The sequence below is a fragment of the Salvelinus fontinalis genome, chromosome 5 (assembly GCF_029448725.1).
Source record: "Salvelinus fontinalis isolate EN_2023a chromosome 5, ASM2944872v1, whole genome shotgun sequence".
NCBI lineage: Eukaryota > Metazoa > Chordata > Actinopteri > Salmoniformes > Salmonidae > Salvelinus > Salvelinus fontinalis.
The window spans coordinates 16,119,987-16,147,821 of record NC_074669.1 but is presented as its reverse complement, the minus strand read 5'-3'; the positions used below and the strand labels follow the sequence as shown (position 1 = coordinate 16,147,821).

The 27,835-nt window shown below is 40.7% G+C and overlaps 1 protein-coding gene across 1 annotated transcript; it reads left to right on the top strand.

Moving 5' to 3' along the window:
- The first annotated feature begins 4,175 nt into the window (after positions 1-4,175).
- Positions 4,176-23,247, top strand: LOC129855208 (zinc finger protein 135-like). Its single transcript, XM_055922623.1, has 2 exons — positions 4,176-4,439; positions 18,907-23,247. The coding sequence occupies exons 1-2, from the start codon at positions 4,268-4,270 to the stop codon at positions 20,022-20,024; spliced, it is 1,290 nt and encodes a 429-aa protein (XP_055778598.1). The 5' UTR covers positions 4,176-4,267; the 3' UTR covers positions 20,025-23,247.
- Positions 23,248-27,835: the final 4,588 nt, after the last annotated feature.

Here is a 27,835-nt window from a genome sequence, read left to right as displayed (position 1 = left end):
AGATTTCGTATTTGGTGGTTCAACAGCATTATTTTCATGTATCATCTGTTGTGTCAAATTATTATGATCTATGCATTTATCAGTATTGTCAACTACACAGTTAACTCTATCACCACAGACAACAGCATCACTATCAGTACAGTCAACTCCTAGTATAGCACTAGGTCCACCCTTTGCCTCCACCCATTATCAGTCCCTCCACAGATATATTGAATTTTTTGGACAAATCAAAAAGGATTTTCAAAAAAGCCTTTGACTCGCTTCCTGAAGTTCCACAGCCATTGGTTAGGCAGCAAAAAAAGTTTACATCAGCAAGAGCAGGGCAGGCCAGGGCTCATGATTATGATATCCATTGCAGTGTGTAATATTAGTCTAGCCTAGTTTTATTTACACCATCCCAGCTGTGAAAAAACTTGTAAAGGAAGTACATACATTTTTTTGAGTAAGAACGTCACAGACGCACAAAACCTCTCACCATTACAATAACATGGGAGTTTAGCATTTTGGGGAGGATATGATAATTGTGCACCTGTAACTTTCTCACTCACCATTATTCACAATTCATTCAGAACTATCTGTAAGTGTTTAAAAACATATTATATTCTTATTTACAATAAAAGTGAGTCCAAAATCGCAAAATACGTGTTTTACCATTCATTTCTATTGGTCACAAAATAATCTGAAACACAACCAAAACAAACAGCAAATGTATCCAACAAGTTTGTAGATTCACAAGCTTGATGTAATCATTGCGTGCTAAGAATATGGGACCAAATACTAAACTTTTGACTACTTTAATACACATAAGTGAATTTGTCCAAATACTTTTGGTCCGCTAAAATGGAGGTTCTATGTACTGCTGTAATTTCCAAACGGTTCACCTGATATGGAAAATACCGTCAAATTAAATCTGACAGTCTTAACTTTAACGTCATAGTCATTGTACCATTTCAAAGTGCTGGAGTACACAGCCAAAACAACAACAACTGTGTCACTGTCCCAATATTTTGGAGCTCACTGTAGATTTTACAGACCCTAGTGCAGGGTCCCCTGACCATCCCTGGGGCGGCAGGGTAGCCTAGTGGTTAGAGTGTTGGACTAGTAACCAAAATGTTGCAATATCGAATCCCTGAGCTGACAAGGTAAAACATCTGTTGTTCTGCCCCTGAATGAGGCAGTTAACCCACTGTTCCTAGGCTGTCATTGAAAATAATGATTTGTGGCTGAATGGCTGAATCTAATTAATGATCCCTGTCCTAGTGAGTAATCCTAACCACACTGTATTGCATTGAGACCAATTGAGTGGGTGGAGTAGAAAGTGTTTCCTGGGCATATAGACATCAGTCCCCCATGAAATAATACCATATATAGATTCTACAGATCTTATTAAGTACTTCCCAGACCATTTTTACATCAGTACAAATAATAGTTTTTCCCGTATAGTTCTATATTTGTACCGTATAGTGACCAGGCACCTCATTTTAATATGTTTGACCACAGCAAAAGGCCCCATGAAATGACACCATATAGATTCTGAATATTCCCAATTCCCAATCCCACTTTTACATCAGCACATAGAATGTTTTTTTCTCTGTAAGACAATATGTAATTTATAGGCCTACAGTGTATTGCATTGGGACCAATGAAATTGGTGGAGTAGAAAGGGCTGCTGACTATTTAGACCACGGTTATCCAGGAAATACACCATATAGACTCTAGTGCTAGATCAATCGGGTCTGTAGAATGTTATCTTCTTTACATTAGTTTTCTTAAGCTACAACCATTTCTCAATGTGCTCCACCTTAAAATATTATTTATTTTATATAAAGTAGTAATTGTCTTTAGCTGAGAATGTTTGTTTTTTTACATTGTGCACTATGAAAAGTTGAAAAAAAATATTGTTTTTGGATTATACACATAGCGTTTTACTACAGACTTTTATTTTGAAGGCAAAATCGGAAAACAGGAAGTCTTAATTTTGCTACCTGGACACTAAGGTTACTGCAATGCGCGCTCTTGGTGGTGCACGAGTAAACACATTTTCCCTATCGCCACCTGCTGGAGTGGAGTGTGAAAAGGTGAGTTCTGAGAATAGTCAGGGCGGTCGGGACCATTGAGAAACCCCGTCACTATTTAACTTACCGCAAACACAAAGTCTTTCTACGCCTGTTACGTTGGGTTACAATAAACCCCGCCCATTTCTTCTACCGGATACTGTTGTTCCCGCACAGACATGATCTCTGAGAAGCCAGCAAGAATAAGCAAGACCTAACAAGAAATAAGACCGTGACCTTGGCGATTATCCTTCAAAATAATAGTACCGCAATGAAGATGGTAAAAAGTAATCCAAAATGTAGAAATGTGTAACATTTTATCCGTGATGGAAAAAGTGCCCAATTGTCATGCTTGAGTAAAAGTAAAGATACCTTAATGGAAAATGACGAAAGTAAAAGTGAAAGTCACCCAGTAAAATACTACTGGAGTAAAAGTATTTGGTTTTAAATATACTTAATTAAGTATCAAAAGTAAAAGTATAAATAATTTCACATTCCTTATATTAAGCAATGCAGACGGCATGATTTTCATGTTTTTCCGCCAGATCAGAGGCAATAGGGATGACCAGGGATGTTCTCTTGATAAATGTGTGAATTTAACCATTTTCCTGTCCTGCTTAGCATTCGAAATGGAACGAGTACTTTTGGGTGTCAGGGAAAATGTATGGAGAAAAAGTACATTGATTTCTTTAGTAATGTAGTGAAGTAAAAGTAGTCAGAAATATAAATAGTAAAGTACAGATACCCCGAAAAAACGACTTAAGTAGTACTTGAAAGTATTTTTACTTAAGTACTTTACACCACTGCATTTTATTTATGTTAGCAGACTTAGAATTTAGTTTAACAATATCAAAAAATAAAAATAGATATGAGCCTTAATAGCACAAATACTATTATTGAAAGTAATTAATGAATAAAAAAATACTAAAGCTCTGAGCTCCAACAGTGCAGGTGTAAATGAAACAATAATACAAATAATAATACAATCTAAACAATACAATAATATATACAACCAGATAGTTATGGTAACAACAGTAATACAAATAGCAAAACATGATTTATAAGGCTACTATGAATAATAATAGTAATAACAATGTTAATAATATTATTATTATCATCATCATTATCACTATTATTATTATTATTATTATAATCAATCTTAGAAATACCATTTAAATACAATTTTTATTTAGCCCATTCATATTGCACAATGTTCAGTAAGTTTTTCATATTGGACATACTGTACATATTGACATACATATAGTGTCGCAGTAAAAGAGGGGGTCCATTTTATTCATGAGCACCTCTAGTTTCCAAATCCCAGTGGAGCATCACTGCTCATTTTGCGGCCAATCAGTTTAAATCCAATAGTTTTTTTCATATTGGCCATACATATTTCACCATGCACAGTTTTCTGTACGATGTGTCGCAAAATGTGTATCCTCTGGGTGTAAACTCTGTGGATTTGGAAACTACAAGTACTTCCGAGTAGAATGGATCCCCCTTTTACTGTGACCCAACGTACAGGATTGATGTACAGTGTACAGTGCAATAAATGATACATACAAACAAAAAACATTGTCGATTTAGGTTTGAAAAAATAAGAAAGAAAGAAAGAAAAGAAAATTTAATTGGGCGCATACAAATATTAAGCAGATGTTATTGCAGGTGTAGTGAAAATGCTTGTGTTCCTAGCTCCAACAGTGCAGTAATATCTAACAATACACACAAATCTAAAAGTAAAAGAATGGAATTAAGAAATATTAGGATGAGCAATGTCGGCGTCCGGAGTATAAATATGTATATATATGTGATGGGATGTATAAAGATTATGGAGAGTATGTGGATAGAATATGTAGTATATCTAAAGAATACATAGGATAAAATAGTGTACCGTTGTTCAGCAATAGTCAAATAGGATGGGCTTGACTAGAATACAGTATATACATATGAAATAGGTAAAATCACAGTTTCTTATGGAAATACTTTTAATTATTCGGTGTGCTAACTAGTATAAAACAGATCGATAATTGTGAACATTCTCCATCATTTTCGCCCTAATTATTAATTTACAACGTATACAGGACGGTACTCTTATTCTGAAGGATTCCAACGATTCGTAACTCGGAAGTACATAGTTTTTCTTGCCTGTTTAGTAGCGGTATGGATGTCTAAAGCAACACAGCTAGCTTATCAACTTGAATTGTCTAAACATGTCTCAAATACGGTTGTTGAGGGTTTTTCTCAACGAGAGATTAACAGCTGCTGCTGAGGAGATATTTGGGGTCGTTGAAAAAACGGTAGCAGAGTATCAGGAGGAAGTTGTCCGTCTACAGAGGCTGCTCGACATTGTTCTTCAACCTGAGATAAACATGCCCAGAGCAGGTAGGCTAACTATAGCACAAAGAGGAAGAGAGAGGCCCAACTCGACGGAAAATCTGTCTACCTCCAGCAGGTGGCGTTTTTTCGTTGTTTCGCCCATTGTTTTTATGTGTATAACTCACGTCGGAGAGTTTGGTAAAGTTCAAGCATAATCCTTTGCTCAGTTATAACACGTTACAGGTCACAACATCCTAATCAGACACTCATAATACAGCTGTTTTATATATCCTAGATAGGGGCCCCACTAGCGCCATCTCTGGGTTGGCATTTCATCCATTATCTTAACATCTTCCTTTTCATATATAATTAGCTCGAGCACTTCATACCATTTTAATACCACAGTGAAAATACCTATTTACATTATCAACACTCTTTTTTTATAAATGTTTATATAAGATTTTTTTTAAATTGTCCATCTCTTAATTAAGGGACATAGTCCCCATACCGCAGGGGCGGTCTTACGTTAGCCCTTGTCCTAGTGTGTCGCACTGGTACCATATTGGGCACCTCTGTGATCCTCAGGTCCTCTCCTGGCTCTTCTACAGCCTCCTGAAATTGTGGAGGCATAGTCAGCAGAGAACTGGCCTGGTGGGGTCTTCCCTGTCTCCTCATTATGTGTCCTGCCCACACCATCCAGAGGATATTCACAGTCTTCCAATGTAGCCCTCCTGTGCCCTATGCTCTCCTGAGCTGGGTGTATGTCCTTATGGTTTTTTCGATACTTCTGGCTCTTTACTTCCACTTCATATGACCTTGCGCTGATGTGCCCTATGCATGTGCCAAGACTCCATGTAGCATCCCTGGCGTGAGGTTACAGGAGCACTCTGACAGCCTCGCCTTGTTTTATTACAGGCAGATTTCTTTGCGTGCTGGTCATAGTAATGTTTTGACTTGTCCTGACGTGCACGTTTGTGTGCCTGAACACCCCCAATGACTTTTGGTGTGAGGAGCTTGGGAGTTGTTGGCAACAGAGAGCGTGTGTGTCTAGACATGAAGTGCTGTACAGGACTGCTGCCGAAGCCCTCTGGGAGTATTTCTCCACGCAAAAATGGCTTGCCACACATCTGTGCCTTCCTGCATTGCCTTTGTGATGAGAGTTTTCACTGCTATTTTCACTGCTGACTCCACTTTACCATTACTCTGACTGTGGTATGGTGAAGAGGTCACATGATGGAACTCCCATGGTTCTACAAAGTCTTGACTCAAACTGTGGCCCATTATCCGTAACTACACTACTGTCAGGTATGCCATATCTGCTAAACTGCTGCTTACAACAGTCGATGATGCAAGCGACTGTTGTGTCAATCACTTTCTTCACCTCCCAAAAATCTGAATAGTGGTCCACTATAATCAGAAAAGGAACATTATTAACTGTGAACAGATCCATTCCCACTTTAGACCAAGGACGTGTTGGTATGTCATGTGGCTGCAGTGTTTCTTTTTGCTGTTTAGGTAGATTAGCATTACATATTCTGCACACAGCCACAAAAATTGTAATTTCTTGGGTCATACTGAGTCTCTGACTTTCCTGAGACTGGCTTCGACCCCTGAGTGCCCTGCATGGATATGAGTGAGAATCATCGGGCGTAGAGTTTCTGGCACTACCACCCTGTCGCCTTTGTAGACGACCTCTTCCTGCATTGTGAGTTCGTCTCTGTATGTCCAGTAGTCCCTCACCGGGATGGGCGTACTCTTTCTTGTGTCCGGGCCAGCCTCTTAGGATAAAAGACTGAAACATTTGAGAAGTCTTGTCCTCTGCTGAATGAGTTTTAATAGCATCCTGTGTCTGCGGGGAGATGTTTTGATCAGTAGCATGGTTCACATCTTCAAACTCCGCCTGTACAGCATATACTGTCTCATTTGTCCGATATTGCGGGTGACTAGTTGTTGGTAGTGCTGCTCGAGACAAGAAATCTGCAATGTGAAGCGCGGTTCCTATTTTGTATACTACCTGTAGTTGATAACGCTGAAGCTTTAGCATCATCCTTTAAAGTCGCTTCGGGGCAGACAGCTGTCTTTATTCAGCTTTAGATTCATCTCCCTTGTTCTTTGTAGGAACTGAGTCAGGTTGTGGTCATGGTCCTGCACTGCTTCTTCCATTGTACGACCACAGCCGTATACCAGGATGTGCATCATGTTGCCTTCGCTGATATTCCTCTGAAGCTGGTTTCACTCCAAAAGGTAACCTTGTCCACCGGTATCTACCATGTGGTAAGGTAACTGCTCTATTCATCCAAACTAGAGGTCGACCGATTATGATTTTTCAACACCGATACCCGATTATTGGAGGACAAAAAAAGCCGATACCGATTAATCGGCCGATTTTATTATAAAAAAATGTTTTATATATATATATATCATACACACACACACATTTTTGTAATAATGACAATTGCAACAATACTGAATGAACAATGAAAACTTTTATTTTAACTTAATATAATACATAAATACACACAAACACATACACAGCTCTGAAGTGACAATGATACTGAAGAGTCTGCTTAGGAGACAAATACTCTCAACTGTTTGAATAAAAATAGAGTTTAAGTTACCTGTGATGAATGTTGAAAACAAAAACTTTAATTTCTATATGCAGGAAATCCTATTTTAATAATGGGCATGGTAAGAATTGACGACCAAAGTGCGAGTCATAATTCCCATGACACCTAGCAAAATCTGAAAAGCGTTCCTTCATTTATTCCATAGGATATTTTTAGATTCACTTAAAATAAGGTCTGTGTTTCGTGTAGGCTTACACCACCGTGCCAATTTTATAACTGTGTAGATATCCATAGGACAAGGTAACTCTGATCAATATTGGCTAAATATAAGCGAAGATAAAAAAAATTGTAGAGTGGATTTATGAAAATATGTTGACAAACGTTACCTTATCCTAGTGAGATTTACACAGGTATCAAAACGTTGAGGCGGTTTAAGCCTGCACGAAACACAGACCTTATTTGAAGTAGATCAAGACATTCTCTATGGAAGACATGAACGGTAAAATAACGAAGGAACCCCTTTCAAGTTCAGCCGCAAGTTATTACAGGAATTATAACGCGTCAACTATTTCTCTCTAAACCATATACAAAACGTTTATTCCGTTCTGTATTTTATCTAACGGGTGGCATCCATGAGTCTAAATATTCCTGTTACATTGCACAACCTTCAATGTTATGTCATAATTACGTAAAATTCTGGCAAATTAGTTCGCAAAGAGCTAGGCGGCCCAAACTGTTGCATATACCCTGACTCTGCATGCAATGAACGCAAGAGAAATTACACAATTTCACCTGGTTAATTTTGCCTGCTAACCTGGATTTCTTTTAGCTAAATATGCAGGTTTAAAAATCTATACTTGTGTATTGATTTTAAGAAAGGCATTGATGTTTATGCTTAAGTACACATTGGAGCAATGACAGTCATTGATTGATTGTTTTTTATAAGATAAGTTTAATGCTAGCTAGCAACTTACCTTAGCTTACTGCATTCGCTAACAGGCAGGCTCCTCGTGGAGTGCAATGTAATCAGGTGTTAGAGCATTGGACTAGTTAACTGTAAGGTTGCAAGATTGGATCCCCCGAGCTGACAAGGTTAAAAATCTGCCGAGGCAGAACGTTCCTAGGCCGTCATTGAAAATAAGAATGTGTTCTTAACTGACTTGCCTAGTTAAATAAAGATTAAATAAAGGTGTAAAAAATATTTAAAATATATTTTTAAAAATTATCGGTGCCCAAAAATACCGATTTCCGATTGTTATGAAAACTTGAAATCGACCTCTAATCCAAACGTACCTGCCAGTACCCAATTTTTGCATCCATAACCGAAAAGATTTTAGCTTTTGCCAGGCTTGGCAGTATCTGTTCAATGGCATTTGGTAAGGGGCACTTGGATCGAGGCAGACTTATTTTGCCAGGCTTTCCCACCACAACCATGTTGCTTATCCACATAGTAGGTTTGGTGGCCTTCGTAATGACAGCCTGTTCCTCCATTGAATCAACAGCCTTTAGTATATTTTTCTTCAGTGGAATGGGGATTCGACGGGGAAGCTGTTGAACTGGTCTAACAGATTCATCCACCACCAAGTGGAGCTCACCTGGCAGAGCCCCCATCCCTTCAAAAACGTCCTCAAACTGTTTCAGTATTGCCTCTGAGGTGTTCAAGTCTGATGGGACCTTTTGTTTTTCTTTAGTGCTAACATGATAAAAGACATATTGGTGGTTGAGCTGTAGCAACTTCTGCTTTCCACAAGTTTCTTCTGAATGAGAGGCGTTTGCAAGGTTTTCACCACTTTAGCACATGTTTCCCCATCATGATTGGCTTGTAGTTCACACTCCCCTACTGGTGTAATAACCGAGCCACTGTACAGCCTTCGCCTTGCCTTGCTTGGTAGTGGCTTTGCATCTCCATCCTACCTTACTTGCATAAAGTCTCTGTAGCTGAGTATATTGACAGTTGAGCCACTGTCTAACTGGCATTTGATAGTGCTGCTTGGATCATAATCACAGTTATCACATGTCAATAGGATAAGCTTTAAGTTTGTAAACCATTTTTCTTTGCCACTTTGAACAGAAATAACATATGTCATGTATAGCATGTCCGCTTCTTCATCATCATTATGATCACTGCATGTATCCTGTTCTAGCAGATTGACAGGCTTACTTTGTCTTTGTCTGCACACTTCAGCAAAATTGTTATTTTTTCCACAGAATTTGCATATAACCCCATATGCTGAGCATTTGGCTCTTGCGTGTGTTGATCCACAGTACACGCACCCTTCTTTAGTATTTTTCCGCCTTAGATCACTGTCCGATGAATTATGTTTCCATTTTCTATCGACATGGTCTCTGTATTTGTTCTGAGTGGCATAATTGACAGATTCTGCCTGTTTAGGGACAGTGTTCATCTTTTTTAATTGGATCTACGTCTGTCCGCTTGCTTTGCTTATATCTATGGCTTTCGTCAGCGTAAGTTGTGGTTGGCGCAGCATACTTTCTCTTACTCTGTTATCTTTACTGCCAGGGGAGGAAAATCGGTTTATTCAAAGATAACATGCTCCCCTGTCTTCAGTGATTCTCTCTTGTGATTCTCCCCACAGAACAAAGGGGCAGGATGTAGTTTTAGAACCCAGCCCTAGCCTGTGGTTGACCAATTAGAATTCCTTGCAATAAAACTGGGCCAATGGCCAAATAACAAGTATCCTATTTCAGGTTGGACCAATGAGAAAGTGCAACACGTAGCTATGAGTTCAAGACTGACATTCCTAACAGATGTTGAACTGAAAACCAACACTTTCCATTGATGGTTAGAACTCTATTGACTCTCGTCCTCTGCGTTGTGTATTTATCTTCAAAATATTCTTACACAGCCAATCACAAGTCTGTCTCTGATCATTTTGTCTCTCATTGACCCGAAATCACATGAATCCGACATTTGACGCAACCTCACAACATATTGACCAGACGTCTCTGCTTGAGTTTGTTCACATGTTAAAAATTAATCTTTCATAAATCACATTACAGGTGGGTTCAAAATGTCTTTATAAAATATCAAGGATTTTCTAAGAATTTTTTTCTATCCTCTTCCCCAAGATGTATGTGATGCTGAACATATGGCACTCTTCCAATTACACTGAGCAGTGTTGCCACTCACATGCGGGTCTTTTTTATTTAAGCAAGGAGTTTTTTGTATGGAGATCAATGAGAGAGTGTCGAACAACAACAACAACAAATGATGGCTTATGTGTTACCTGAGGGTTATATGAAGTTTCATGATGCTTCATTTCTTACGAGTGTACTGATATAAGTAGGACACATCACATCCCAGCAACTGAGAAAACCCCCCCACTTTTTATCGGCGTTGTCTCGAGATGGCTTTGCATATACATAGTTGAGGCTAGTAGCATAGCATCTCTCTCCATTGAATACAAGCGGTTGACGTCAACAACCCTCATTGAATATTCCAAACAGGATTACAGTAATGAGATGTATCCACTAGAGGTTCGACCGATTTCAAGTTTTCATAACAATCGTAATCTGCATTTTTCGATGCCGATTACGTTGCATTCCACGAGGAAATTGTTGTTAAGCGAGTGCAGCAAGGAGCCACGGTAAATTGCTAGCTAGCATTAAACTTATCTTGTAAAAAAATCAATCTTCACACAATCACTCGTTAACTACACATGGTTGATGATATTACTATGTTAACTATCATGTCCTGCGTTGTATATAATCAATGCGGTGCTTGTTAATTTATCATTGAATCACAGCCTACTTCGCCAAACGGGTGATGATTTAACAAAAGTACAATCGTTGCACAAATGTACCTAACCATAAACATCAATGCTTTTCTTAAAATCAATACACGGTTGTATATTTTTTTAAACCTGCATATTTAGTTAAAATAAATTAATGTTAGTAGGCAATATTAACTAGGGAAATATATATATATACACACACACCGGCCAATTAATTGGTACTGGCTTTTTTTGGTCCTCCAATTATTGGTATTGGCGTTGAAAAATGATAATCGGTCGACCTCTAGTATCCACCAATCCAAATAATGGATAAGCGGGAGCTAGACAGCCCGCAGTGCTGGTTTGTGGACAACGACTCCCATTGTTAGGGCGGAGAGATGTATCTTAATCTGTGCTATAACCCAAGATGTACTCTTAAAGGCGCTGCATGGTCAATCCGACGTCTGCATTGGCCGTGCAGCATTTACAGTGTTACGGGAAAAGTCAGGGCATTCATACTTCTTGCGCTTCACGGAACAGCTCAGAGCTGTTGTGAAGGAAGTTGTCTTCTTTTACTTTGAGATTGGGTTGGTGGATCGCATCCATTTTTTTTATGTGCATACACCACCATCTACTGTACTGGAGTGTGAGGACAATCATTGCCTACCTACATAAAATGTTCTTCATCAACAAGTCCTGTTCCTATAAAAAGGTGAAATAGAGCCCTAAACACCACTTCCCTCCACTCCCCCAAACCCCAACCCCGTCCAGCCTCTCTAACCCTTTCACACAATCTCATACAGTTCACAAAATATCAACATTTGCTCCGCCGTTTCCTCCACTAAACGCTCATCACACAGACCTGTTTAATTTCTCCCTATCATCCACAACGTGGCATTCAAACCTGTGTGCCCAAACCGTAGTCTACTCCACACAACTTCCTCTGTCCTACATCCCGTACTCCTCACCTCTTCCTTTACTGACCGGTGCACGCCTACCCTTACTACTAGCATCCCACTCCCTTTGCCGAAGATCGGGCCCTTTTGCCCGGATCAAGGACTTGACTTCCCTGCGGCCCAGCAAGACCTGAATATCTACCCCCTCTTGCCTCACCGCACTCTTAGCCACCACACCAGCCTTCTCATTACCCTCTACACCTACATGGGCGGGAAACCAGCAAACGCTTATCACCACTTCCATCCTCTCCAATCCCATTAACAGCACCATCGTCTCTACAAACAAGTCTCCCCTATCCAATCTGCTCGTCCTCACACTACTCAACATTGCAGCCCAATCAGAGCAGGTTACCACTCTGAGTAGTTTCAAGGAAGTTGTCAATTAAGTAAGTTTGTGTTTATACAGGACCTCCCGCCTCCATCTACTGCCAACCAATCATGTCAATGCGGAGCAAAAAGGAGCCCTTCACATTGTTACGACATTTGGGAGGAGCACAGCGATGCGGTACGGAGCTCAATTTGGCCTCTGCAGGCCTCTGAAGGCTCCACAATTGCGACACACCCTCCATACGGAGCCTATAAATAGGATTTTAAGGAGCCAAACTTTACCGTTACTCTTTAAGGTCCAAGGACCTTGTGTTATTTTCAGAGGTAGACTGACTCTGGCATCCAAATCAGCCAAATACTCCATCTAAACGTGAATCGATTCTCTATTGCGAAACGGTTCTCGGAACATAAGGCCCTTTACTTTCATATCACATCAAAATAATTTCACAAATGCAAAACTTACCCACTTACTGTACACTGTTTTAACCCACTTACTGTACACTGTTTTAACCTGCTTTATCACAGTTGCAGCCGATTTCTTCCGTTACACACAGATGTTTGGAGCATGCTAGATAGCTAAGTAGCACAGGTGGTCCCTCTGTCTTCCGTAAACGCGCTGTAACATGGAGATATGGCCGTGTGTATCAATAAAGGTGTGTATCAATTAAACTTTTTTTGTTTTTTGAAAATGATTTCTTGCTGTTATGAAAGATAAGGCCCTTATGCTTCCATAACCGTACCGCAAGCGATGTTAATGTTCAGACCGAGCGCCAGAGCACTTCAAAACTCCCCCGTACAGAAGACGCCTTCATCCAATGACTCTTATATGTAATCAGAGAGGAAGATGCGAAGGGAGAGGGATAACTGGGCCCAAAATAGCTCACCAAGCGAGGAGTTTTATATGGAGGTCAATAAGAGTGTTGAATATGGTTAACAAAAAAATGTATGTCTTATTTGATCGAATAAAAGTGTCATAAAGATTAGGTTGTTACAAGTGTACTGATATAAGTAGGACACGATGTCCCAACAACTTTCAGAGTTGTGCCTAGTCGTCACTAGTTACCACAGCCACAAAGTCATAAACCCCACCTATTTCTAGAATGTATCTTCTTAAAATGTGATTTTAAACCTACCCTTAACCATACTGCGAACCTTATGCTTAACCATTTTGACTTTGTGACTGCGGTAAGTATTGGAAACAGTTGTGCCTGTTGTTCATACATGTATCTGCCCTCTCCTTAGCTAGAATGGTCCCACCTGCTCTTGCCTCCTCCCGACTGCCTTCCGTTTTTGAAGACATTTTTTTTTCATTGTTAGAGCGGCCATTACAGTATCTGGTCAATATAATGGATCATTTGTGGTGTAGGAAACCGACAACGATGAGAGTTTATAAGGAGGAGGTGCCAGGACAACAACCTCTCCCTCAAAATCAATAAGACAAAGGAGCTGATCGTGGACTACAGGAAACGGAGGGCTGAGCAAGCCCCCATCCACATCGACAGCGCTGTTGTGGAACTTCAAGTTCCTCTGTGTCACTAAGGACCTACCCCGGCCAAACCTGGATGGCCCAGTGTCATCCAGGTTTGGCTGGGGAAGGCTGTCATTGTAAATAAGAATATGTTCTTAACGGACTTGCCTAGTTAAATAAAGGTTAAAGAAAATAAAAAATGTTGGAACGTTGCTGCGGGGACTTGCTTCCATTCAGCCACAAGAGCATTAGTGAGGTTGGGCACTGATGATTAGGCCTGGCTCGTAGTTGGCATTCCAATTCATCCCAAAGCCGTTTGATGGGGTTAAGGTCAGGGCTCTGTGCAAGCCAGTCAAGTTCTTCCACACCAATCTCGACACCCACTTTTGTATGGACCTCGCTTTGTGCACGGGGCATTGTCATGCTGAAATAGGAAAGGGCCTTCCTCAAACTGTTGACACAAAGTTGGAAGCACTGGAATTTAGGGGCATTCGCCAAACCCAGTCGGACTGCCAGATGGTGAAGCGTGATACATCACGCTTTACACCATTCCAGCCGACGCTTGGCATTGCATATGGTTATCTTAGGCTTGTGTGCGGCTACTCGGCCATGGAAACCCATTTCATGAAGCTCCCGACAAACAGTTCTTGTGCTGACGTTGCTTCCAGAGGCCATTTGGAACTTGGTAGTAAGTGTTGCAACCCAAGGACAAGACAATTTTTGCACGCTACACACATCAGCACTCGCCGGTCCCGTTCTGTGAGCTTGTGTGGCCTACCACTTCGTGGCTGAGCCATTGTTGCGCCACTTCATAATAATAGCACTTACAGTTGACCAGGAAAGCTCTAGCAGTGCAGAAATTTGACAAATTGACTTGTTGGAAGCCATGTTGAAAGTCACTGAGCTCTTCAGTAAGGCCATTCTACTGCCGATGTTTGTCTGTAGAGATTGCATGGCTGTGTGCTCAATTTTATACCCCTATCAGCAACGGGTGTGGCTGAAATAGCCAAATCCACTAATTTGAAGGAGTGTCCACATACTTTTGTATATATATATATATATATAGGTGTATTACCTCAATTACACAGGAGGTTAGTGGCAACTTAATTGGGGAGGACAGGCTCGTGGTAATGGCTGGAGCGAAGTGGAATGGTATTGTTGTGGAAAGTCTTACACAGGGACACAAAGTAAATCTTAAATTAATCATTGTTTGTTATCAGCGCACTGGAGAGGTTCCAACAAACTTGATGCACCATAGTGAACGTCTGTAAGGAGCTCTAACGGGGCATTCCCATTAGTTCTCTTATATACTGCAGACAAGTCATTTATGCATGATTTAGCTTATTCATAATTCATTCATCATTAACGTTTTCTTCATTCATGTGACAACCAATACTGGGTCATGCATGTGACAGACCAATACCTCACGAGGCTTCTCTAAGCTGAGACCTTGAAACTGAGATATTTCGTTCTCAAAACAAGGTTCTGGGCGTACTGCCGAATTGCAGATCCTGATAGTGAGGGTTCGTTCAATCAGTCACGGTTATTAGAAAAGCACAAACAGGCCTCCCGGGTGGAGCAGTGGTCTAGGGCACTGCATCGCAGTGCTAGCTGCGCCACCAGAGTCTCTGGGTTCGCGCCCAGGCTCTGTCGCAGCCGGCCGCGACCGGGAGGTCCGTGGGGCGACGCACAATTGGTATAGCGTCGTCCGGGTTAGGGAGGGTTTGGCCGGTAGGGATATCCTTGTCTCATCGGGCTCCAGCGACTCCTGTGGCGGAGTCGTCCAGGTGCACGGTGTTTCCTCCGACACATTGGTGGCGGCTGGCTTCCGGGTTGGAGGCGCGCTGTGTTAAGAAGCAGTACGGCTGGTTGGGTTGTGCTTCGGAGGACGCATGGCTTTCGACCTTCGTCTCTCCCGAGCCCGTACGGGAGTTGTAGCGATGAGACAAGATAGTAATTACTAGCGATTGGATACCACGAAAATTGGGGAGAAAATGGGGTAAAAAAAAAAAAAAGAAGAAAAAAATATATAAACAAAATAAAGAAAAGCACAAACATAACATTTTCCATCACAGTATCCAATATATCACACAGTTTCCATGTTTTTGCTGCCATTCCATTCCAGACATTATTATGAGCCGTCCTCCCCTCAGCAGCGCACTGCTCAACTACCTTTTCCCCTGCACATTGACTCGGTATCGGTACTCCTTGTATTTAGACTTTATTTTACCATTTCATTTTTGATTTAGCTAATTCTTATTATTTTTTCATTCTTCATTCTTGAGAAGGGCTCTTAAGTAAGCATACAATTTGATTTGATTTGTGTAATGGAACTGAGAATCATGATCAACGGCTAGGGCATCAGAGAGAAAATGTTGGTTTTAAAGCAAATTTCCTGCAATTCTACACAGTTTGCCTTGAGGTAAAGAGAACAGTTATCCGTTTTAAAGCAAATTTCTTTCAAGTTTACACATTTTGCCATGGAACAGAAATAAAATGTTGCCGTTTAAAAGCTCAAATTACAGTGCATGACAAACATTTTGGGGAATACAAGAAGAATTGAGTTTTAAAAATGTATCATTGATGGAGTACTGTGGATACCAATATCCATGTGAGTCTCCCAGGCCCTAACTCATTCATCTAAATATGATAGTATCTTCTAGCCAAAGTTTTGTTAAGAGCCCTGACGCTTGTTCTGACCGCTAAAACGCAGTACAGTTTTGGAAACATTACTAACATATCTGTCATATCACAGAGAAATCGTTTTTTTTTTTTAAAGTTAAATTACTACACACCTTTTTATGGGTTAGGGTTCCCACACTGCCATTTTTCCATGTTACAGCGCTTGTTTACAGAAAACAGACATAATAGAGAGGCGTACCTGTGCTAATTTGCTATCTGTAAGTTCGAACACCTGTGTGTAAATGGAAGACAGACACCACAAAAGTCTTGTCACTGAAAAATACTGTTGGCTGAAACTGTGTTAAATCCGGTTAAAACAGTGTACAGTATATTTTGGATATGTGAAATTATTTTGATGTGATATGAAAGTAGGTGGCTTTGTGTTTCTAGAACTATACCACAATTCAGAATCAAATCAAATGTGATTGGTCGCATATACATATTGCAGATGTTATTGCAGGTGCAGTGAAATGTTTGTGTTTCTAGCACCAACAGTGCAGTAATACCTAACAATACCTTACAATACACACAAATCAACAACAAAAAAGAATAAAGACATGTAGAAATATCAGGACGAGCAATGTCATAGTCCGGAATATGAATATACATGTATATAATGTTGTGTATAGACATTATGAACAGTATATGAATAGAAAATGTGTCTACAGCAGTAGTTATATAGGATGAGCCTTGAATAGAATACAGTATATACATATGAAGTGGGTAAAACAGTATGCGTACATTATTAAACTGGCTATGTACATAGGGCAGCAGTCTCTACGGTGCAGGGTAGAGTACCGGGTGGTAGCCGGCTAGTAACAGGGACTAAGTTATTGGGTGGAGGCTGGCTAGTAGTGACTATTTAACAGTCTGATGGCCTGAAGATAGAAGCTGTTTTTCAATGTCTTGGACCCAGCTTTGATGCATCTGTACGTACTGTCTGCTCCTTCTAGATGGTAGCAGGGTGAACAGGCCGTGGCTCGGGTGGGTGAGGTCCTTGATGATCTTCTTGGCCTTCCTGTGACACCGGGTGTTGTAGACGTCCTGGAGGGCAGGCAGTGTGCCCCCGGTGATGCGTTGGGTTGACCGCACGAGCCACTGGAGAGCTCTGCTGTTGTGGATGGTGCAATTGCTGTACCAGGCGGTGATACAGCCTGACAGGATGCTCTCAATGGTGCATCTGTAGAAGTTCATAAGGTTCTTAAGGGCGAAGCTAAATTTCTTTAAGCCTTCTGATGTTTAAGAGGCATGTTTAAGAGGCACTGTTGCACCACTGTCTGTGTGAAGGGACCATTTCAGGCTGTCAGTGATGTGCACACAGAGGAACTTAAAGCTTTTGACCGTCTCCACTGCAGCTCTGCCCATGTGGATGGGGGCATGCTCTCTCTGCTGTCTCCTGTAGTCCCTGATCAGCTCCTTCGTTTTGTTGACATTGAGGGAGACGTTATTTTCCTGGCACCACTCCACCAGGGCCCTCACCTCCATGTAGGCTGTCTTGTCGTTATTGGTAATCTGCATGCTTGATGATTGAGTTGGAGACGTGCGTGGCCATGCAGTCAAGGGAGTACAGGAGGGGGCTGAGCACACACCATTGTGGGATCAGCATAGCAGAGGTGTTGTTGAACAGAATTCTAGCATAGGTATTCCTCTTGTCCAGATGGGATAGGGCAGTGTGATGGCGATTGTGTCGTCCGTGGATCTGTTGGGAAGGTATGCAAATTGTAGTGGGTTTAGGGTGTCGAGTAAGGTGGAGGGTATATGATCCTTAACTAGCCTCTCAAAGCACTTCATGATGACAGAAGTGAGTGCTACGGGGCGATAGTCATTTAGTTCAGTTACCTTCACTTTCTTGGGTACAGGAACAACGGTGGACCTCTTGAAGCAAGTGGGGACAACAGACTGGGATAGGGAAAGATTGAATATGTTTGTAAACACTTCAGCCAGCAGGTCTGCGCATGATCTGAGGACTCTGCTTTGTTAACATCCTCTGTTTCACGAAATCATGGCTCTCTCCGGATATACTGTCCACATCTTTACAGCCAGGGGGGGGGGGGTCTCCATACATTGCATGGAAAGAAAGAACTCTCTGGGAAAAAGAAAGGTGGAGGTGTACGTTTCATGATTATCTACTCATTGTGTGTTTGTGGTTAACGTACAAGAACTAAATTTTGTTTGTTCTCCCTATCTGGAATGCCTCACCATCAAATGCCGACCGCATTACCTCTCGAGAGAATTCTCTTCAGTCATCGTCACGACCATGTATATTCACATGTAGATGGAATATTTGGCTGTTTTGGCTGTCTGAGCCAATTCGCCTCTAAGCAGAACATATAAGGTCCTTGGACTATAAGGAGTAACGTTAGGCTCCTTTAGTTTATTATTGGACTACCCATGACCATGTTGTGCATCTAAAGGTTAAGAACATAAATTGTGAATGAATGATATTGTATTGTATTGCACCCTCTAAACTTTTTCCACTGATCCCTTCTCCAATATTCATGTAATCTGTTGTTGCTAGCAATATTCATAAAAAATACAATTGTATTTATATTTTGAGATCTGGTCGCAGACTCCCTGCAGTGTCGGACCCACTTTGGGAACCCCCGGCTAAATCGTTAAACGTTTGTCTAGCTCAACCTTCATTTTTTAAGACATTGGATGTCAATGGTAGTTATTTTTGAGACAAAGTTCAGGTTTAGTTGATTTATTTTAGATCAGTAGACGTTAATTTTTCCAGGCGTAGCAGACAGGAGGTAGGTCTACATGTCATTGAGTTTTCTGTTTTCTCCTTTCCTCCAGACCTCCAGCAGCGTACTCTTTCTTTCTCTGAAGAGGAGGTTCCCCCTGAGCAGCAGCAGTGTGAGCAGGAGTGGAGCCCCAGTCTGGGACAGGAGGACCCAGAGCCCACACAGATTAAAGAAGAGCAGGAGGAACTCCGAAGCCGTCAGGGAGGAGAGCAGATTCAAGGGATTGAGGCAGAGACCATAGAGTTCATATTCCATCCTGTCTGTGTGAAAAGTGACCGTGATGAGGACCCAACTCAGCCCTCACATCTCTATCAAGCCCAAAAGGAGGGAAACGGAGAGAGAGACACACTACCCAATACTACAACTGAAAATATCAAAACAGAACCTGATGGAGACATCTATGTAGAATCAGAACCAACCAGTCTCTCTCAGCCTTTCTCTACAGTAAATCCAGACTGTTCGTCAGCTCAGAGTGAAAACAGTCAAAGTGTCAGTGGTATGGAGACTGGAGGACCTCCGTCAGGTTTTAAGTCAGTCAAATCAAAGAGAACAAAGATGATAAAAGGACAAAGCTCCTGTGTCAAGAAATCTACACAGTTGACCCTCCTGAAATCACCCAGTCAAAGTCATGATACTCCCTGTTGTTGTAAGGTGTGTGGCAAGTCTTTTCATCACATGGGTACATTAATTAAACACGTGCAAATTCATACAAAGGATGAAGAAGGTATTTGTGGTGTGTGTGGAAAATGTTTTCAGTCCACAGAAAGTATGAAAGATCACCTCCAAACTCACATTGCAGATAGGTTTTGTTGTCATGTTTGTGATAAAGGGTTCACCTTAAACAGTAATCTAAAAAGACACATGAGGAGCCACACAAGAGAGAAACCATATGGCTGTCATTATTGTGGCCAGGGATTCAGCACTGGCAGCACTCTGAATAGACACATTAGGATTCACACAGGGGAGAAGCCATTTTGCTGCCCTGATTGTGGCAAATCATTCACTCAGAGTGGACATCTAAAAATACACATGAGGACCCACACAGGGGAGAAACCACATAGCTGCCCTGATTGTGGCAAAGGATTCAGCATTGCCAGTAATCTGTCAGTGCACATGAAGATTCACACAGGAGATAAAAGACAAAATGATTCAGCACTGGCACCAATCTGAATGTGCACATGAGAACTCAGGGGAGAGACCATACTGATGTCCTCATAGTAGAAATGTATTTCCCAATCAGGCACATTGAATAACAGACACACCAAGGAAGCACTTTAAAATGTGTGATACTGGCAGTATTTTTCTAAATGATAGAACTCTGATAAAGTAACATGAAGAACAATCACAAGAGGAAGGAAACATGACAGTGTGCTGTTTGGGGAGAAGTCTGGAGATAGAAGATTGAGAGGCACATTGTACAGTGCCTTTAAAAAGTATTCATACCCCTTGACTTATTCCACATTTTGTTGTGTTGTAGCCTGAATTCATAATGACTTAAATACATTTTAAAAATCCCCTCACACATCTACACACAATGCCCCATAATAATAAAGTGAAAAAATAATAATAATAATTAAATTAAATCTTATTTACATAAGTATTCACACCCGAGTCAATACTTTGTAGAAGCACCTTAGACATACAGACAATCTGCTTTGCACATCTTGATATGGGGATTTTCTCCCATTCTTCCTTGCAGATTTTCTCAAGCTCTTAAGTTAGATGGGGAGTAGCGGTGAACTTCAAGTCTGGGCATTGACTGGGCCACTCAAGGACTTTCATATTCTTGTTCTGAAGCCATTCCAGTATTACTTTGAATGTATGCTTGGGGTCATTGTCCTGTTGGAAAGTATATCTTTGCCCCAGTCTAAGGTCATTTGCACTGAAACAGGTTCTCATCAAGGATTTGCCTGTATTTGACTCCATTCATTGTTCCATCTATCCTTACCAGTGTCTCGGTCCCTGCCACTGAAAAGCATCCCCATAGCATGATGCTGCCGCCACCATGTTTCACGGTAGGGATGGTGTTAGACGGGTGATGAGCTCTGTCAGGTTTTCTCTAGACATAGCACTTTGCATTCAGGCTAAAGAGTAAACTTTTTGTCTCATCAGATCACAGAATCTTTTGCCTTATGCTCAGTCCTTCACGTGCCTTTTTGCAAACTCCATGCATGCTGTCAGGTGCCTTTTTCCCAGGAGTGGCTTCTGAAAGGAATTTTATAACATCTGTACATTATAGGAACACCTGTAATTACAAAAGTACAATGATTAATGTTTTGCTTTAGCTTGAGATTAAGAATCAGTGGTAGACACTTTAAGTGCATGAAGAGGTCAACTGTACAAAAGTCATATGCCTGTTTGTTGAAACTATACTTTCAGTTCCTTTTGTTGCTGTGTTCCAGGCTTACTTCTGCTAGCACATGATAGCAATAGGAGGAAGAAGGATTGGGAAATTAACTGCAAATAACAATAAGCTGAACTCCGCTTAGCAGAAACATCTTTGTATTTGCAACTATTAATTATGAGCTTATATGGTATTAAAGTTAAGGGACATCACCCTGGGCGGGGTGAACCTCAGTTGGGGATAAATGGGAAAACATCTTTTCAACTAAGTGTGTTACTTGCAAATTACTGTAAGTATATACTCCGGGTTGCAATCCGGCTTGCAATCCTTATTAAATAAACTAACCTCTGATCAAGGAAGTTTCCCGTGGTCTCTTGTATGAACATAGGGCAGAATTCCCTTGCATTTCCATCTGGTCACTCTCCCATAAAGCCCAGATTGGTGAGGTGCCATAGAGACTGTTATCCTTCTTGCAGGTTCTCCCATCTCAGCCAAGGAACTCCATAGTTCTGTCGGAGTGGTCATTGGGTTCTTGGTCACCTCCCTGACCAAGGTCCTTCTTGCCCGGTTGCTCAGTTTGGTCGGACGGCCAGCTCTAGCCAAAGTCAGGGTAGTTCCATATTTTTTCACTTTCCCAATGATTGAGACCACTGTGCTCAATCAAACATCCAACACACTATAAATTGTTTTATACCCTTCCCCAGATATGTCTCATCACAATCCTGGAGATCTACGGACAATTCCTTGGACTTAATGGTATAGTTTCTGCTCTGACATGCACTGTCAATTATGGGACCTTTATATAGGCAGGTGTGTTTCTTTCTAAATCATCTCCAAACAATTGAATTGGCCACAGGTGGACTCCAATCAAGTTGTAGCGACATCTCAAAGATGATCAAAGGAAATTAGTTTCACCTGAGCTCAATTTTGAACGTCATAGCAAAGAGGTGTGAATACTTATGTAAATTAGATATGGGTGTATTTCATTTTCAGTCAATTTAGAATTTTTTTCTAAAAACATGTTTTCACTTTGTCGTAAGAGGGTATTGTGTGTAGATAGGTGAGAATTATTTATTTAATCCATTTGAATTCAGCCTGTAACACAACACAATGTGGTATAAGTCAAGGGGTATGAATACTTTCTGAAGGCATTGTATATATATTCCACTCTTAGGTGAATAAAATATGACTGAATTACAACTTCAACATAAGAACAATACATCACCCGAAGCAGCCACCACTATAACAGAGACCAGTCCGTGGATTTCTGAGCAACAGTAGTCCCTGGTAATTAGTTATAGGATGACAGAAAGACATTTGAAACTTTGTCCTCCATCTCTACATAAAATATGTTTTTGTCAATATGTTGAAATTTGCCACATTACATCTGTTATGAAGTTGTTTAAGGGCAATTCCATTGTAACTATGCACAAGGACCACCTTTTAACAATTTCCACAGAGGATCTTACAAAAACACATTTACAGAAATAACTGCAGATCCAAAGTGTGGTAACAGAATAAAACTGAGTGTTATACCGTAATTTTGTTACCAAACTTGGCATCTGCACAGTTTTTCCAGTAAATGTGTTTTTATTTTATTTACTGTGTAAATTGTTCAAAGTAGTCATTGTGTATATAGTTGTATGGTTTGTTAAACTTAGGAAATCAATGGTTTTGGTTTGGCACACATTTTAAAATGAAGGGGGGAAAAATCAGAGTCTCAGCGTAATTCCGTTACCATGGAATTGCCCTATAAAGTAGTTTTCGCAATATCAGTTACTTTGTATATCAGTTAGTGTCCACAGGAGCTGAAATAATCCTACCATTATTATTACTTCGGAGCTTGATGCCAATATCCACTCTGAGGGGAAAATACATTTTTATTTTGTTTTCCATGTTTTGACAAGCATTAAGAAAATTGTTGTGCTATGCTCAAGTGGACCCATTCATATACTGTAAATGAACCTTCTGAAACATGTGGGGTTTTTTAATTCTAGAGATTGTACATTTTATCTGCCTTTGTATAACAGAATAAATGTTGATAACACATGTTCGTTGTGAGGTGTCTTTACCTGCACATTTCTCTTTCCTCTGACTGTGTTCATTGCACTTTTATGAAACATTGGAACCATTGAAGTGTTTGACAGTTACAATACATTCGGAAAATGTTTACACATTTTGTTACTTTACAGCCTTATTCTAAAATTGATTAAATTAAACAATTTCCTTATCAATCTAAACACAATACCCCATAATGACAAAGCGAAAACAGGTTTCTAGAAAATGTTGCACATTTGTAAAAAATAAAACAGAAATACCTTATTTACTTAAGTATTCAGACCCTTTGCTATGAGATTCAAAATTGAGATCAGGTGCATCCTGTTTCCATTGATCATCCTTGAGATGTTTCTACAACTTGATTGGAGTCCACCTGTAGTAAATTCAATTGATTGGACATGATTTGGAAAGGCACAAACCTGTCTATATAAGGTCCCACAATTGACAATGGATGTCAGAGCAAAAACCAAGCAATGAGGTCGAAGGAATTGTCTGTAGAGCTGCGAGACAGGATTGTGTCGAGGCACAGATCTGGGGAAGGGTACGAAAAAATGTCTGCAGCATTGAAGGTCCCCAAGAACACAGTGACCTCCATCATTCCTAAATGGAAGAAGTTTGGAACCACCAACACTAGAGCTGTTATAGAGCTGGCCGACCAGCCAAACTGAGCAATCGGGGGAGAAGGGCCTTGGTCAGGGAGGTGAACAAGAACCCGATGGTCACTCTGACAGAGCTAAAGAGTTTCTCTGTGGAGATGGGAGAAACTTCCAGAAGGACAACCATCTCTGCAGCATTCCACCAATCAGGCTTTTATGGTAGAGTGGCCAGACGGAAGCTACTCCTCAGTAAAAGGCACATGACAGCCCGCTTGGAGTTTGCCTAAAGGAACCTAAAGGACTCTCAGACCATGAGAAACAAGATTCTCTGGACTGATGAAACCAAGATTGAACTTTGGCCTGAATTTCAAGTGTCACGTCTGGAGGAAACCTGGCACCATCCCTAAGGTGAAGTGTGGTGGTGGTAGCATCATGCTGTGGGGATGTTTTTCAGCTGCAGGGACTGGGAGACTAGTCAGAATTGAGGGAAAGATGAACGGAGCAAAGTTCAGAGAGATCCTTGATGAAACCTGCTCCAGAGCGCCTGGGACCTCAGTATGGGGCGAAGGTTCACCTTCCAACAGGACAATGACCCTAAGCACTGTCGTAGCTGAATCAGAATTAGTTAGGTAACATAGATAAATAAGATGTTTTATTTACTTTCATAATATGCTTATGTGAGATACTTGTCATTAGAATGTCTCTTTTTGGACTATACTGTCGGCAGTTGCATTTTTCCTTTCTTCTCTAGGGAAAAGTGACTTGGGGCCCAGAGAGCGGAGAGGTCAGGCTTGTCTTTTACATGTCTGGTAATATGCAGAATATCAGAATGGAACATTGTCTTCATATGTGAACAGGTTTGAACATTGTCTTCATATGTGAATGTATCTGATAAACCATGTGAAGGGCTCCACAATATCTTTACTCCAGTCACTCCCTCATTTTCCCATTGGGGGGAGGAGTATGGCAGTGTCTGGAACCATTGTATTACCCCTCTGATGTTGCACTAATCTTGAGATAGTATATGACCTAGAAGTCACTCCCCTCAGTGAGCTTGTCCAGGGGTGGGGTGTATTTGAGATGGGAGTATCTAAAGTTGACAATTGATATATGCCATTGGATGAGGTAATGTTTTGGTACTATGAAGTACAAAGAACGAGATTAGAACCTCGTTTTAGAGAGCAAACTGAACGATAATTTATAGCTAATTCTATCTGGCTATGGGATACTCCTCTCTCAAGTAAAAGGCCCTTTGTGAAGTTTCTGAGATCTGTGGTTCGTCATGTGAGTTGGGAGGGGTGAATCTTGGCTATAAAAGATACTAGAATTCTTTTGTAAGCACTCTCAGAATTCATTTAGACACTGAATTGATCTGAGAGTCAAAGGGCTATGGTGAAGCTCATAGAATTAAATATGAAGTTTAAAATATAACTGACTTGTGTGTGGTTTGTAAACTCTCCTCATTTAGTAATACAGGAAATTACCACGACAGCACACAGCCAAGATAACGCAGGAGTGGCTTCGGGACAAGTCTCTGAATGTCCTTGAGTGGCCTAGCCAGAGCCCGGACTTGAACCCGATCTAATTTCTTTGGCAAGACCTGAAAATATCTGTGCAGCGACGCTCCCCATCCAACCTGACAGCGCTTGAGATGATCCACAGAGAGGAATGGGAGAAACTCCCCAAATACTGGTGTGCCAAGTTTGTAATGTCATACCCAAGAAGAGTCGAGGCTGTAATTGCTGCCAAAGGTGCTTCAACAAAGTTCTGAGTAAAGGGTCTGAATACTTAGTTGAAGTCGGAAGTTTACATACACCTTAGCCAAATACATTTTAACTCAGTTTTTCCCAATTCCTGACATTTAAAACTAGTAAAAATTCCCTGTCTTAGGATCACCACTTTATTTTAAGAATGTGAAATGTGAGAATAATAGTAGAGAGAATGATTTATTTCAGCTTTTATTTCTTTCATCACATTCCCAGTGGGTCAGAAGTTTACATACACTCAATTAGTATTTGGTAGCATTGCCTTTAAATTGTTTAACTTGGGTCAAACATTTCAGGTAGCCTTCCACAAGCTTCCCACAATCAGTTGGGTGAATTTTGGCCCATTCCTCCTGACAGAGCTGGTGTGACTGAATCAGGTTTGTAGGCCTCTTTACTCGCATATGCATTTTCAGTTCCTCCCACAAATTTTCGATAGGATTGAGGTCAAGGCTTCGTGATGTCCACTCCAATACCTTGACTTTGTTGTCCTTAAGCCAATTTGCCACAACTTTGGAAGTATGCTTGGGGTCATTGTCCATTTGGAAGAACCATTTGCGACCAAGCTTTAAACTTCCTGACTGATGTCTTGAGATGTTGCTTCAATATATCCACATAATTTTCCTCCTTATGATGCCATCTATTTTGTGAAGTGCACCAGTCCCTCCTGCAGCAAAGCACCCCCACAACATGCTGCTTCCACCCCCGTGCTTCACAGTTGGGATGGTGTTCTTCGGCTTGCAAACCTCCCCATTTTTTCCTCTAAACATAACAATGGTCATTATGGCCAAATAGTTAAATTTATGTTTCATCAGAACAGAGGACATTTCTCCAAAAAGTACAATCTTTGTCCCCATGTGCAATTGCAAACCATAGTCTGGCTTTTTTCTGGCGGTTTTGGAGCAGTGGCTTCTTCCTTGCTGAGCGGCCTTTCAGGTTATGTCGATATAAGACTCGTTTTACTGTGGATATAGATACTTTTGTACCTGTTTCCTCCAGCATCTTCACAAGGTCCTTTGCTGTTGTTCTGGGATTGATTTGCACTTTTCGCACCAAAGTACGTTTGTCTCTAGGAGACAGAACGCGTCTCCTTCCTGAGCGGTATGACAGCTGTGTGGTCCCATTGTGTTTATACTTGCGTCCTATTGTTTGTACAGATGAACGTGGTACCTTCAGGTGTTTGGAAATTGCTCCCATGGATGAACCAGACTTGTGGAGGTCTACAATTTTTCTGAGGTCTTGGCTGATTTCTTTTGATTTTTCCATTATGTCAAGCAAAGAGGCACTGAGTTTGAAGGTAGCCTTTGAAATACATCCACAGGTCCACCTCCAATTGACTCAAATGATGTCAATTAGCCTATCAGAAGCTTCTAAAGACATGACAATTTTCTAGAATTTTCCAAGCTGTTTAAAGGCACAGTGAACTTAGTGTATGTAAACTTCTGACCCACTGGAATTGTGATACAGTGAATTATAAGTGAAATAATCTGTCTGTAAACAATTGTTGGAAAAATGATTTGTGTCATGCACAAAGTAGATGTCCTAACCGACTTGCCAAGACTATAGTTTGTTAACAAGAAATTTGTGGAGTGGTTGAAAAACGAGTTTAATGACTCCAACCTAAGTGTATGTAAACTTCCAACTTCAACTGTATGGAAAAGTGATATCAGTTTTACATTTTTTATAAATTTGCAAACATTTCTAAAACCTATTTTTGCTTTGTCATGATGGGGTATTGTGAAAAACAATTTAATCAATTTTAGAATAAGACTAACCTAACAAAATGTGGGAAAAGTTAAGGGGTCTGAATACTTCCCGAATGCACTGTATTTAGTCACCAATGCATGCAATGTTTTATTAATCTAAAGCTTGATGAGTTCCAATCAAGTTGCATTTAACTGAGGCTCTTGTAGTTGATATGATTGACTATAATTATGTTTTTTTTATCATCACCTCATGCCCTAATATACTTTTCTTGATACACAACAGAAACTGTTGAGCATGAGAAACCCAGCAGCGTTGCAATTCTTGAAACAAACCGCTGCGTCTGGCACCTACAACCATATCCCGTTCAAATATTTTGTATAAATATTTATTATCCAATGTTAGCAAGTTATTGATTTAATTAACCTTATTTGTAAGGCTAAACACTGTATATTAATATGGGCTATTCTTAGCCCTTTCCTTGGTAGCTTATCGGAGATAGACATAATATGGAGA

What these genes read in the sequence shown, in the direction of transcription:
- LOC129855208 (XM_055922623.1), top strand. Translation starts at nt 4,268, where the DNA reads ATGTCTCAAATACGGTTGTTGAGGGTTTTTCTCAACGAGAGATTAACA. An exon ending in GATAAACATGCCCAGAGCAG is followed by an intron (nt 4,440 to 18,906) that starts GTAGGCTAACTA and finishes CCTTTCCTCCAG; the next exon opens with ACCTCCAGCAGCGTACTCTT.